This window comes from Ovis aries, chromosome 11, assembly GCF_016772045.2.
Source record: "Ovis aries strain OAR_USU_Benz2616 breed Rambouillet chromosome 11, ARS-UI_Ramb_v3.0, whole genome shotgun sequence".
Taxonomy (NCBI): Eukaryota; Metazoa; Chordata; class Mammalia; order Artiodactyla; family Bovidae; genus Ovis; species Ovis aries.
In genome coordinates, this window is record NC_056064.1 from 39,451,736 (window position 1) to 39,466,283 (window position 14,548).

The window sequence follows — 14,548 nt, forward strand, 5'->3', positions numbered from 1 at the left end:
ATCGATCTAGAAAATGACCGCAGCCCCACTCTCTCTCCCTCCAGCGTCCCCCAAACCTCCTCCTCCATTTCCTCAGATCTGGAGTGAGGAGGCGTGGGGACCCTCACTGTCAGGGCCAGCCCAGCCCCTGTATCCCTCCTCTCAGAGATGAACGCACTCTCCACCTTCAGACTCTCTCCTATTTTGGTCCACACCCACCACACCCCCAGGCCCCGCCCACCCCTTCCCTTCCTCTGACCCAAGCTGATAGATACATAGAACAGCCAGGTTGGGACAAGAAACATTTAATTAGGAGTCTGGGGGCTCAGCAGTGCCCCAGCAGACTCCTCATGCAGCCTCATGTACAGTGGGCATTGGGCCCGCCCCTGGGATATTGCTGGCGGGGGGCCTCATGGCAGCAAACAGGGCAGTGTGGCTTGAGTTCCTTCCCCTCTGCGAGGGAGAGGTGGGGCAGGGGCCAGTGGGTAGGAGCGTGTGCCCCTCCCACCACATGGGAGGGTGTGACTGTGCCCAGGATGGGGGTGGCATTGGCTGGCACGATCAAGGGCACAAGAGGAGGCTCAGAGCTTGGGGAGGAAAGGGAGGTTGGCACCAGAGAAAACCAGCCTGCAAGGGAGGGGTCCTCTTTGCGTGTCCCCACACACCCCTTCCCCCAGCATGCCTACCCCCTTCCCTTTCTGGTGGTCAAACAGAATTCACTGTCTCCCACTCCTGCTTCCTCCCAGGGCTGTGTCCTGGAAAAGGGACCGGATGCAGCCAGAAAAAGGGCCCCCTGCAACGGCAGCCCTGTCCCCCACAAAGCCCCGAGGGAGGGGGTAAGGGAGGGCTATTGCAAGGTCAGTCCTGAGGGTGGGGTTCCTGGGGCAGGCCTGGCAAGGCCTGGGACAGGAACTGAGCGTTCAGAGTCCTGACAGTGAAATGGGGATTGTTTTGATCAGGTGGGCCGGTGGGTTTCTGTGTGCAGGCAGCTCTTGGATGTGTCCTCTCCCAGTGAACAAGGGTAGAGTGAGGTTGCTCTCTGGTGACTGTCCTACTGGAGGGGACAGCCTCTGATTTGCCACACTCTCCCCAGACCTCAGCCCTCCCCTCTTCTGTCCACCCAAGTTTCAAGTAACAGGAGAGAGAGCCACAGAACTTTCCTGAGAGTTGATGGAGTGACAGAGGTGATAAGACCAGGGTCCTCCCACAGCCCTGAGCTCCCTCCCCACCCGGAGCTGGGGCTGAGGGACCCAGGAGGGCCCCACTCCCAAAGTGACAGCTGCAGGGTCACACATACAAGGGCCCAAGCAGAGGCTCTGTGAGGAGAGCGGTGTCAGGCATGCAAAGGTGTGGTGGGCAGGGGTAGGCTCTCTGGAAGAGGCAGCCCAGATGTTCCTCAGGAACTTCCTCTCAGGGCTGTGGACTCTGCATGGCAACTGGACCGGGGGGACCCACCTGGAGTTTTGCCATTGCCTCCCACTTTCTCCTCCTCCCCACCCCCAAGTCTCAGAGCTGCAACCTCTTCAGGGCACCCCAGGACCCCAGAAATAACACCTTTCTCAGTACAGAAAGCTCCCACGCCATGGTGAATGGCCCCTGGGAGAGGAGCAGAGGGAACCCCCCGAGGGGCCAGAAGCTAGGAGGGCTGGGCACGGGCAGAGGCGGCTTCTGGGTCCTCTTGGCTTCTCTCAGATCTCGGTCAGGGCATCGGCTGGAACCAGGCCCCGCTTCTTGCCACTGCTGACGCGGATGAAGCCGTCAGCATCTTTGCTCCTGCCCACACCCACACAGATCTGAGCAGGAGAGACACAACGCTGAGGCCTGGCACTGCCTACCTCCCTGGCCCCGAGTCCTGCTGATGCCTCCCATGGGGCCTATCCCAAGGGATGATGGGACCAGCATCAGATGCGGCTGGAGCAGGGGTGATGGGAGCAGATCCCATGAGACTCCAGGGCACAGCAGCAAGAACCAAGCGGACAGCAGACACGGAGCAGCACTTCGGGGCTGACCTTTGAGATCAGCTGGTCTAATGCCCCTGACAAACTCCCCGTTTCCCAGAGGAGGTAACAGTGGGGAAAGGACTTGCCCGTGGTTGACAATAACGTTCAGACCTAAGCCTCTGGACTCCTACACCAATGCTCTTCCCCCAGCTGTCTCTAACTAACATAACTGAGCCCATGCCTGTGTTGGCCACCAGCCCCGGTTCCCAGCAGTCTCACTGCTGCTTCTTCTCTCTTTTCTTAGTGAGAATCTCAGTTCCCCGACCAGGGATTGAACCTAGCCCATGGTAGTGAAACTCTGGAATCCTAACCACTGGGTCACCAGGGAAGTCCCCTGTCCCACTGCTTCTAATCTGCCCTCCCTCCTGCCCCCAGGCTCCAAGCCTCCTCCTCCTCCAGGGTGCTCGCCCACGTTCCTGCCACTTATCTGCCTCCTACGCCAGCCTCTCCAGCCATGCAGGGCCCAGGTCCTCACCTGGTTCTCCTTGAGGCTCATGTAGCCTTGTTCCTTGTTCCCGGAGAAGGGTTGGCAGCAGCGCCAAACGTTCTCGCCTGGTCTCACCCGCTGCACAAAATTAGCTGGGAAGAAGCCAACCCGGTCGCCGATCTTGCCCTGGAATGAGGCTGGCAGTGAGCGCTGTGCTGCCCCAACCCCAACTGCTTTCTCTAGACCTAATATCCACTCAGAGCCAATGCCATCATCCTGTAGATCCTGGGTTATTTGTGTTTGAGCCCTTAGTTGGGGGACTTCTGGGTTGGGAAGGGCACAAGGTAGGTAGGCAGAGGGCCAAGACTGGGGCATGGAGGGGAGAAGTAAAGGCAAGACCTGAGGGTGCGCCTAGGCCTGGTTAGGTCGTGGAGGAAGGGGGGTGGGTGTTAGGGAAAGTGCCCTCCATGGGTCTGGGCTAGTCGGGTGCCTACCACCGCTCACCCTCTGCTCCCCACCCTGCCACATCACCTTCCACCAGTCCTCATTAGAGTCATCCACCAGCATGATCCGGTCTCCAGGCCTGGGACAAGAGAGTGTGGGGGGGGAGGGGGTAGCATGTGGGGCAGGAGGGACCTGCCCACCCTGCATCCCAACAGTCCTAGACCCCCAGGTCCCCTGCAAGGGCACTCGATAGCCTCTGTGTGACCATAGGTACACAGGCACTATCTAGGACAGAGGCCTGGCATCAGTACCAAGCCTCTTGGACTCTGGCCCCTCTGTCTCATTTGGGGGCTCAGTAGCCTCCAGCATGCCAGGCGGAGGCTCCTGAAAGTCCCCCTCACACTCATGTTGCAAGGTCTGGGAGCACAGGGCCCTGAGGTTGGAGGCAGGCAGCCCCCGGGATCGGGGTGGGGGTGGGAGAGAGGCGGGGCAGCTGGGGGACTCACTGCAGAGCCAGGTCATTCTTTTCCTGGGGCAGGAACTTATAGAGCGCCACGTAGGAGTACATGGGCCCCACATCCTTCCGGAGGGCAGGCCTGGCGGGCTGCGAAGAAGCTCAGGGTCATGGCTGGGGGAAGGACACCTTTATTACTCCACCCACTCTCCCCTTCCCCTGATTTTGCCTACCCGGGGGCTAGGATATGGGACAGTGACAGAGAGAGGTCAGAGTCTCCTGTCTGCTGTGCCCATACACCCCTGAGGGACTGGGCCAGGGATGGGAAGGGGGCACCTCCTCTGCCTGCTGCACTGGAACTGCCCACCCTTGGGAGTAGGAGTGGGCTCAACAGGCATGGGTCAGCATTGGGGGGGGTAACACCCCTGCCTCCCATGCCTACTGACCCTAGCATTGCCCATCCCTGTAGACTGAGGATAAATGATGGCACAGTGAGACTCCTATTCAGCATGCTCTCACCCACCTAGGGATCAGTGACAAGGAGAAGGATGTCCCCTTTCCACCTGGCCGGCCAAGGCTCAGTGCCACCCCAACCTCACCTGTTGTCCTGGGCTCTTCTCCTCTGGTCCTGACCCTTCGCTCTCGGCTGGGGCTGTGAATACTGCAGATGCCAGGGTGGGGCCAGAGTGTGAGGCTGCAGGTGGTGGCCCCCCTGTGCTCCGCTCCTGCCCCTGCTCCCCAACCCCACTCACCGCTGTCGCCAGGGCCCTCCTCTGAGCTGCGGATGCTGCCCTCCCCATCCTCGGTCAGCTCATCCCGCTCGCTCTGGGGATACAGAGAGGGGAGGGCTCAGCCCCCGACCCTCTGGGACCCCTGCCCCCTCCCTTTGGTGTTCCCCATACCAGGCTCCTTGTGGGGGACTCAGAGGTGCTGCTGAAGCTGGAGCGGTTCATCAGGGCCAGGGAGGTGCCATAGCGCAGGGTCTCGTACACAGGGTCTACCTTCCCGCTGGCCCCTGCCGAGGAGTCACCATCAAGGCCAGGCACCTGGCTGCCCTGCTGGCCGCCCTGCTGGCTGCCCTGCTCAGCCAGCCCTAAAATGAATTCTGCATGCCCCTCACCTGCCCCTCCCAGGTCTCCCTAATTGCACTGAGAACTCCATGTCCTCCCATGGTACCCAGGCACAAGCCTGAAGCCTCCTCGACCCCTCGCCCTCTGCACTGCCCATGTTCACTCCATCACCTCTTCTTGCCTCCCAAACAAGTCTAGCATCTGCTCACTTCTCTCCATCTCCATGACTGCCAGCCTGATCCAAGTTACCAAACTGGCAACCATCCTAGCTTCCCCATGGTCTCCCTGCTTCTCTCCAGCCCCTCCAATCCACATAGTAGCCAGAATGCTCTTGTAAAAACACAAAAATTGACCTTAGAATAAAATTCAAAGACTTGTGGTTACTGAGGAGGGGTGGGGGGAGGGATGCTCTGGGAGTTTGGGATTAGCAGATACAAACTGTTATATAGAGAACAGATAAACAACAAGGTCCTACTGAATAGCACAGGGAACTATATTCAATATCTTGTGATAAAACATAATGTGAAAGAATATGAAAAAGAATGTATATATATATAAAGAATGTATATATATATAAAGAATGTATATAACTGAATCGCTTTTCTGTAAAGCAGAAATTAACACAATGTTGTAAATCAACTATACTTCAATAAATTAAACTTAAAAAAAAAAGAATTTAAAAAAAAAAGAAAAAAAAAAAAGAATAAAGTTCAAAGAACACTCTTAAAAGGGACCCTAAGGCCCCGCACCCAGAGTTCTATCTCACCTGCTCACTCCCAGCCTCATTGTCCTTTTTCTGCCCCTTTCTGCTTCCGGCCTGCCTTCTGTCCACACTGGTCTTCCCCAGATCCTCAGGTTAATTCCCTATTCCCTTCAGGTCTCCTGGATGCCTTCTTTGTCTCTGCGGATGAGGTGGATGCCTTTTTATCCTCCCTTTGTTTCCTATCCTTCGGTTTCAGGCATTCACCAAATGGCTAACTGATGACTTGTGTGACTATTGCGTGTCTAGCTCCCTTACTAGACCATGAGCGCCACCTTCTTTAAGACTGCATTCCTGTGTCTAGCACAGTGCCTGGCGCCTAGCAGGTGCTCTATAACGCTTTTGTTGAAGGATGGATGGATGGATGGATGAACAGATGAATCAACTCTACATTCAGGACAGGAACATCCAAAGAATTAGGGGGAGGGGAAGATGAAGAGAAATCTAAAAAAATTAAAAGGGAGTGGTAGCAGTGCCAAGAACAGGCAGTGCCAGCGTAACTCAAAGCCCATCTGAGGAGTGTGTGGGTCTCTCCTCACACAGCAGGGATGAGGGGCAATGCTGGACACTCACCAGTGGGTGGGGACTCCTTGCTCACGGCACAGGCTGGTGGAGACTCATGTACCAGGAGTGGGGAGCTGAAGTTGCGGCGGAAGGAGGAGGACTGTGGCAAAAGCAGGCAGAGAGAGGGTATGGAGAGGTCACGGCCTCCGAGAGCCTGGCCTTCCCCAAGCCCAAGCACCCCTCGACCTGAGGAATCAGCCCTGAGTGGCACTCAGAGCCCCAGAAGCCAAGCCTGGGAGCATGAGTCAGCCATCTCCAGGTGGTCCCCACTCACCGTCTTGCCTGGGCATTGCTGGTGGGAGATCTCCTCGGAGCACCAGAGGTGGACGCTGACTTTGCATGTCTTACACCGCAAACCCTGCTTGGAATTTCCTGGGAAGAACAAGAGGGGTGGTCAGTGACAGGGGGTAATCAAGATGGGCTACATCCATGGGGATGGAGCAAAGGAGGTAGGTTAGGGCGTGGGGGGAGCAAGGGATTGGGCTTCCTCATGCCAGCCTGGGGCCAAGCTCTGAGCGCGGACCCCGGTACAGTCAGGGTGGAGCTGACTCTGAAGCCTGAGTTGTTAGTAAATCCTGAGACCCCACCCACCCTCAAGGGTGCTATGTGTCCGCCCACGTGGAGGGGCAAAGTTAGGTCTGGGGACCATGAATAGTTGGAGCCTCGACATCAGGCAGTCCATTGCATGGGCCCATTCCCCACACCCACCCTGGCCCCTTCTGTTGCCACCCAAGCACCTACCCACAATGAGCTGGTGGCACAGCTCACAGGGGTTGGCTCGCTTGAAGACGTGTTCCTGGAAGCTGTGCAGCCTCACTGGTTTGAGTGGTGCCAAGGGGCGTGGGACTGGGCAGGGGGATGGGGTGGGGGTGGGCAGGCCCCGGTCTGCGGAGGCTGGTGGTGGGGTAGGAGGGGGCAGCGGGGTCGGGGGCGTCAGCAGCACCTCGGTGGGGCACTTAAGCTCAGAGCCGGAGCGAAATAAGAAGTTCTCAACGCTCTTACTTCGGAGGATGGTCTTGAGAGAAAGAGAGCGCTTGAACCGCTGGAGCTGAGAGAGGAAGAGGGATGGTGAGCCTGGAGGGAGCTGGCTCCCGGGGCTCTCTCCTTGGCCAGCAGCAGCCTGAAGGTGAGAGCCAGAGGTGATACAAAGCTTCTCCTGAGAGAGAGGCTGCCAAGTTCCCGAAGGTAGGTCACCGCCCCAGGTGCCCACAAGAGCCAGGCAGGGAAACTCCTCTAGCAAAGGAGTTCTGACTGGACAGGCATAATTAGGAGTGGTGGGGACTGTGGCAAACTGTATGGCCAGCAAGTAGCTGCTGGTCTCCTCTACCAGCTGAGGCTAGTCTATATGAGCAGCTCAGCATTGCTAGGGTTCTCAATTTTTAAAAAGAAATCTAGACTTGTTTTATAAATGTAAGTTTTTTTTTTTTTGGTAATTTTATTTTACACTGCATGTGTAATCTTAGTTTCCTCATCAGGGATCGAACCTGTGCCCCTTGCATTGGAGCATACAGTTTTAACCACTGGATCACTAGGGAAGTTCCATATAAATGTGATTTTTTAATTAAAAAAATTAATCCGCTTAATGAACTTATGAGATTTAAAGTCAGTTAAGAGGGACTTCCCTTGTGGTTCAATGGTTAGGACTGCATTTCCAGGGAGCTTCCTGGTGGTCCAGTGGCTGAGATACCTAACTTCCAAATGCAGGGGGACCAGGTTCGATCCCTGGTCAGGGAACTATATCCAGCATGCCACAATTAAAAGAGTCTGTCTGCCGCAATAAGGATCAAAGATCCCACATGCCACAGTTACAACCTGGTGCAGCCAAATAAATATTAAAAAAAAAAAAAAAAAGACTGTGTTTCCACAGTGGGGAATGGGGGTTGGGGGTGATGAGGCGGTTGAGGGATGGTCTTGGGAAAATCCCCCATGCCGCGTGGCCAAAAAAAAAAAAAGTCAGTTAAGAAATTGAGACTCTTAAGTGAAACTGAATAGAAACAAATTCAAGAGATTTTATTCCCTTTTTTTCTTTGCAGAAATGGTAGTATACTATTTCTCCTGTACCTTGCTTTTTTTCACTTAACAGTAAATCTTGGAAATCATTCCATACCAGTACACAAAGAGTTTCAGCATTCTTTTTCTATGGCCACACAGGAATTTCGTTGAATGGGTGTGCCATTTACTTGAGTTAACAAAATAATACTTTGGGGGCCAAACAAAACATGCCAGGTCCTCAGTTCTTGCACAGGAAGAGGGGAGTGGTCTCTCTGGACCCTCTTCCTCAGTGTTGATTCTCCCCCTGAAACACCTCTCCAGCCCATCCCTTGCAACCTCTCAGCACCCCCAGAGCCCTGCCCTAGTTCAGGCTCTGGCACCCTCAGTCTGTTCAAGGCTATAACTCTTTGCCTCCACCTGGCCCATCCCCACCTGTTCTCCATGCAGCAGGAAGGTGACCCCTGATGATGCAAAAACCATGCATGGCTCCTCAGGACTCAGTCAAGGCCTTTGTGCCTGCCAGGGCACTACTACTTGGCCAAACCCACCCTTCCACCCCATGCCTTCCACCTGAGTTCAGACATAATGACTTGAACTCATCTGTATTTTATGCCTCTGAGTGTTTGACATGCTTGTCCTCTTCTCTGACTTATCCAATTATGTCTCGCTTTCTATCCTCCAGGGTTTCCTGTGACTATTCTTCCTCGGGGGAGCTATCTCTTCTGTAGGGATTCCTTTTAGTAAAGAGCTCTGATCAGGTTTATGTTTTGTCATTTACTTCTCACTCCTCCAGGAGGTTGTGAGCCCCTGGAGAGCAGGGAAAGTTGTTTCAAATCCCCATAATGGGCTTCAGCACATAGAAGATGCTCATTCCATGTTTGTGGAATAAATGATGAGCAAGTGGCTTGAACCCTAAACAGAGTGCATGTTCTGGAGCATAGGGTGGATTCTGCATGAGGCCGGAGCACATTGACCACCTGATGTGAAGAGCTGACTCATGGGAAAAGACCCTGATGCTGGGAAAGATTGAGGGCAGGAGGAGAAGGGGGCCACAGAGGATGAGATGGTTGGATGGCATCACTGACTCAATGGATATGAGTTTGAGCAAGCTCCTGGAATTGGTGAAAGACAAGGAAGCCTGGTGTGCTGCAGTTCATGGGGTCGCAAAGAGTCGGACACGATTTAGTGTCGGAATAACAATGACAAAGAGCTATTTCTACTGCTCACCCAAACACACCCTTATTTTGCCTGGAATGAAATCTGGACCGCCCTACCCAGACCCTTGCCCCACTCACCTCCTGTTCAGAGCCCTTTCTCCTGCCCACTTCTTTTCACCAATGATTAAAAAAAAAAAAAAAAAGATGGGGGGAGGGGACATAGGGCGGGGAGACTTCGCCCAGGTTCCCGAGCTGGGATACCAGGCAACCTGTGTGCCATGGCTGCCAGCTTGGCAGCCATGCCAAGAGGATGGAAGTGGAGACCCCTCTAGCCCTGGGGAGGCCAGCAGGCCACAGGACAAAGGGGAAGCAGAGGGGGAAATGTTTGGGCACGAGGCGGGTCCTGGTGTGCCAGCTGAAAGGCCAGACAGAGCCCTGGGGTGACTGGCATGTTGAGTTGCCCACCTCCTTCCAAATCCAGTTTCCTGGCCAGCACTGTGGGCTTCTTTGTGTGTCTCTGAGAAGCAGGGCCCCAGGCCCCAGATGCCAGGGTGCTGGGGCAGAGGTGGAGGCCCAGAGGGACAATCAATTAGAACACAAATGTGTTCTATGGGCCAAACGTGGCTCTGGAGGCTCTGACAGGCCTGGAGGCTGGTGAACCAACCGCTGCTCTACCCAGGGGCTGTAAGCACTGAGCACAGGAGGCCTCTGGGAGGACGAGCTGAGGGTAGGGGGCAAAATGAAACCTGCTGCTGAAGGCAAGTCACTTCACTTCCTCTCTCTGAGCCTCAGTTTCCCGACCCCCAAGAGGAAGGAGTCAGCGTTAGGTGCTTTCTAAGCAAGACAGAAAGCAAGAACCTGAAAACCCCAAAGCAAAAACCCAAACGTATGGGGGACTTCCCTAGTGGTCCAGTGGCTAAGGGAGGGGGCCCAGGCTCCATCCCTGGTTGGGGAACTAGATCCCACATGCCGCAACTAGGAGTTTGAATGATGCAACTAAAATGGAGACCCAGTGCAGCCAAAATAAATGAATATTAAAAAACAAAACAACTAACTTTATAAACATAATGAGAGGTGGTTATTATCAGAGTCCTGGAATGGATATGTAGCATCTCATTAACCTTCCACCATCCTCTGAGGTAGTGACAATTATTGTCCCACTTTTCAGGATGAGGAACTGAGGGGTTAAATTACTCACTCATCATGTGTCCTCAGCTGCTAAGGAGCAGAGCTGGGACTTGAACTAGTGGCTTTGGCTACTGAGCCCAAGGAGTAAGGCGCCCTCTACCTTGGCCCTCACCTCTGCCCCTCAGTTGTGCCACGGGCTTGTCATGAGATGTAAGCTTAGAAAGAGTGGCCACCTGGAGCAGTGCCCACCTGCACCACTCTGGCCACAGCCCCTTGGAACTGCCGTCTGACTCTGTTGGTCATCTCTTGTGATGGCAAGAACACCCTCTCTTGGGACAGTCATTCCATCTTTGGGCAGCTGCAATCGCTGGAAAGTGCTTCCCTATATAGAGCTGAAACCTGCCTCCCTGCCTATCGGCCCTTGTTCCTCCCTTGGCTCCAGAAAGGGCTACTCCCGCTTCCGCACATCAGTTCTTCAAATATTTGAAGACATCAATCATGTTCCCCCCTTCTGAGGCCATTACTTCCAAAGTAATCCTCACAGGATGAGGTTTCAAGCTTCCCTTCTGTCCAGCCTGTGCCCTTTCCTGGTCCCTGCTTGGCCTTAGTGCCAGAAGCCACCGCTGCAGGGGACCAGAGGCCTCTGGAACAGACTGTTCCCCAGCACTGGGGCAGTCCCGACTCTGCCCCAGATCCCAGGAGGGTAGAGAGGCAGGAAGGAATAACACCTGGGGTGGCTGGCGGATGTCAAAGGCTGTGGCTGGAGGGCAGGTGCAGGCATCTCTGCTAAATGGCTTAATGCCTGCCCACTCCAGAGACATCAGCCTTGGCCACCCAAACCCATCTGGACTCAGCCTGGCCAGGTATTTCCACTCCTGGGACTCTTAGTTTCCAGGGAAGACCTCCCCACCACTATCTTTTTGGTGCCCCTACTGTCCCAGGACCCATTCCCTGACAGGAGAAGTTGCCATATACCCTGGCAAACGGGCACATCTGCATCCCATTTCCTCCCCACCTCCCACCCAATCACCGCCAAAGCACCAGGAGCTTGTCTGGCTTGGAGCCTGGACCACCAGGCCTGTCATTCTGAGTCCCCTCGGAGGCAGGACCTGGCCTGCCTGCCTCCTCCCCGGCTCTCCACACCCTGGATGGTCCTTTCTTCCCTCAGTTCCCACCAGCTCCTGAAAAGGTATCAGGCAAATGGCAGACGTGACACAAGCTGACTCAGATGGCAGAGCTGGCATGACAAGGTTTTCCCAAGAATGGCAGAGGGGTGATGGCAGACCCCATGAAGTAGGATGGGATGGGGACCCAGAGAGGGCAATGCTGACACTAGGAAGCTCACTGAGTACCTTAGGTTTAGGAGTAACACCAGGCTTAGAGTGGGCAGGAGGCTGAATTTGGGCTGCAAGAAATTCCCAGGGACCCCCAAACACTGATAAATAAGTCTGGAATGTTGGCTTCACAGCCTAACAGGCACCAGCGTCCTCTGTCGTACCTGCCTCAAACTGAGCTGGGTGGGCAGCAACCAACCCTCTCCCTTCCTTCCCCTCCACCCCTACAGTCTGAAGACAGAAGCTTCCTTGGACAAGTTGAGATGGGGGGATGGAAGGAGGCTGGCAAAGGTTCTGAATTCTCTCTGCCCACCTCTGCTCTCCTGAGTGCCTTTCCCCCAAAGCCAAAGCCCAGCCTGTGTTGTTATTACGGAGCCCTTCATAAGCGAGGTACAGGGAGGGGGGCAAAGGGGCAGGGATCCAACTGACCTGGTACAGAGGGACCAGGTCAGGTATACACTCCCTTCCTTCCCTGCTCCTCAGATCCCCATGGCTCAGATCCAGAGGTGATGGAATGAGGTGGTCCTTGGGCTGGGAGAAAGGAGGCACAGACCTGCCAGGCCCTGGCAGGCCCCTCCCCACACAGCTGAGCTTGCAGATTGCTGAGGCAGCGCTGCTCAGCACTCCTGCCTGCCTTCAGAAAGCCCTTAAGGAGGGGCGGAGTGGCCAGGCCGTTGTGTGGGAAACAGGGCAGGACCTGAGAGGCCCCCAGTGCTCTGGGAAGCAAGCAGGGAGGTTGTATGTTTCTGTCCAGGGTGATAAGAAGGCAACTGAGGTCAGAATGGGGTCTGTTCCTGGGACCCTCTGCTTGAAAGAAACTGTCACAGTTATTCCAAGCAATATCCTCCCACCTCAACACCTCATTCTTCTCCCAGTAGATTTGACTCTCTGAAGGGGAGTTAACTCTGTGGCCTGAGAGCCCAAGGTTTCCAGTTCTCAGAAGGAAGCAGGAGGTCAAGTGTGAATCTGAAGTCTTGGACATGGAGACCCACTGGGTCCCTCCAGTTTAGGGACGGGAAGCCTACCTGGGGGTGCCTCAGCCAGACTCCATCCACTCTGGCCTTACTCATCTTTCCTTGGTCATTCCCTGGATGACCTTGACCTTGAATTAACCTCATATCCTGGGAAGTAGTCCAGACAGAATTAGGAGGAGGATGGGCATGAGAAATAGCTATAGATGAACTAGTGATACCACGGGGAGCCCAAGATGGCACCCATTTCTGGTCTGGGCTGCCCCCCTCCTCATCTGGGTAACAGAAGCCAAGTGGGAACCAATTACCAGGGTGGAAAGGAAAGGGTAACCTTGGCCTGAAGTCTGGGGAGGGGGCGGAGAGCACTGCCCCCTCTCTCCCCATCCCCAGGGACCCTGCTCAGGTTGCTTCCCGCATAACTTCTTGCGGGTCAGCATCTAGAACTTGGGGAGGCAGCAGATAGATCAGAGGTGGGGGTTGCAGAATGTGAGCCCTGTTGTGTTCTCCGTCCCCCTCCCCGCCCCCAGCCCCTTCAGCGCCAGGAGTCTGAGCTGCGCCTGACTTCACTGGGGAATAATTTATTCATTGTGACTCCCGCAGGAGTAATTAGGGTTAATTATGACATTCATTAATTATGATGACTTCCCTTTTTGCTTCTACCCGCTCCCCACGCCCCCACTACCACCCAGCCCCCGTCCCGCTGGTAGGGTGGGGGTGGGTCTGCCTGTCTTTCTGCTCCGGAGCCGCAACGACAGTCCGCGGGTCCCCGCCCGTTGATGGCCCGCGCTGCCGCAACACCCAGCGCGAACTCGGAAGCTGCGCACCCCGGGGCCGCGGGCTCACGTCGCCTAACCGGGCTGGGAGGAGGGAATGTCGGACTGCGGCGGGTCAGAGAGAGCCATCTAGAGACTCTGAGATAAACACGCAGAGAACCCGGGAGAGACGCACAGAGAGATACTAAGGCAGAGACAAACAGGTTGTAGAGACACGGGCAGAGAGACACGGGCAGAGAGGGAGGGACAGACTGAGCTACAGGCGGAGACCTGGAGGATACAGGAGAGGTGCGCCTGGCGCGCACACTCGGGCGCGTACACCGGCCCACACCCGCTACACACCGCTACACACTCCCTCCGCTTTCGCTGCGCCGACTCCCTCCAACAAAGCCGAGTTACAACCTCCCTGGAGGGTCGCGGGGGAGCTCCGCTCATCACGCGCGCAAGGGCGTGTCGTGTTTGAGTGACGGGAGCTGTTGCGGTCCCTCATCCGAACCTACTGCCCCTGGGTCGCCGCGCGGAGCGTTAGGGACCACACGGGCCCTTCCACGGTGACTCCAGGGCACCGGAGGCCACAGTGGCAACTGAGTCGGGAGGAGGATGCCCCGGCTGGGGGCGCACAGGGCAGGGGTCCAGGCCTCGCGCCTCTCGAGTTACCTTGGTTTCCTGGAGGGCAGAGACGGTCCCCGGGGGGGTGTGGGTGGCAGCGTCATCCGGTTCGTTCTCCTTCTCGCTCATTTCGGTCATGGTTAGGGGAGACGGGAAGAGAGGGTGCCGAGACCCGACGGCAGCCCACCTGGAAGCAGGCTAAGGGTGGCAGGCGTCTCTCCGGGACCTGAAGCCCTTAGAGACAGCCCCCCAACCCAGTGAACCCCTGGAGAAACCCGCCCAGGCAAAGCAACCCCCACTCCCGGCTGCGGGCGGAGAAAGTTCCTGGGTTGGTGGGTGAGAGGAGGCAATTATACGGAGCCTAGGAAGCAGGACGACCCCAGGAGTGAGGATCAGGGGTCTGAAGAAGATGCTGCTCGGAGCGATGGGAGGAGGGAAGTGGGGACTCGGGTAGGAACCGAGGGAGGGAGCGATGGAGCTGTCAGTGTCCGGCCCGCTCCGCTGTCCTCTGCGCCCGCCCCCCACCCCCTCCCCTTCCCCTCCCCCCGCCGGCCCCAGCCGGGCACCCGGCGGCCCCTCCGCCCAGTCCTCGCCTCCCAACTTTGATTTAGGAGGTCGCCTGGTCCCTCCCCCTTCCCTCTGCCGCTCCCCCGCGCCGCTATGCAAATCAGGTTCTAAGCTATTGGCTGCTGCGGTGGCCAGGAGGGCGAGCTGGGCGGAGCTTGGGGGGGGGCTCGACAAGATGGGGAGGAGCTTGGAGGGCAAAAGAAGTGGAGGGGGCAGTTTCACACTGAAAAATCCGGAATGGGGGTGGGGGAGCATGACAAGGTTGAAGGAAGGTTCAGGAGATCATATTAGAGTCTGGAAGGGTTAGAGGAGGATAGAA

The 14,548-nt window shown here is 56.1% G+C and overlaps 1 protein-coding gene across 2 annotated transcripts; it reads right to left on the bottom strand.

Annotated features, from left to right (window-relative positions):
• Nucleotides 1-268: 268 nt before the first annotated feature.
• Nucleotides 269-14,271, bottom strand: STAC2 (SH3 and cysteine rich domain 2). 2 transcript variants are annotated; one of them, XM_060394878.1, is made up of 11 exons: nt 13,711-14,271; nt 6,701-6,746; nt 5,973-6,070; nt 5,708-5,798; nt 4,207-4,319; nt 4,057-4,129; nt 3,904-3,965; nt 3,357-3,454; nt 2,938-2,989; nt 2,455-2,592; nt 269-1,772 (listed from the first exon to the last, which is right to left on the bottom strand). In XM_060394878.1, exons 1-11 carry the CDS (start codon nt 13,798-13,800, stop codon nt 1,668-1,670), a joined length of 966 nt encoding a protein of 321 aa, XP_060250861.1. In that variant the 5' UTR covers nt 13,801-14,271; the 3' UTR covers nt 269-1,667. The 2 variants fall into 2 exon arrangements, with proteins under 2 accessions (XP_060250861.1, XP_004013423.4); XM_004013374.5 differs by having other exon boundaries at nt 6,440-6,746.
• Nucleotides 14,272-14,548: the final 277 nt, after the last annotated feature.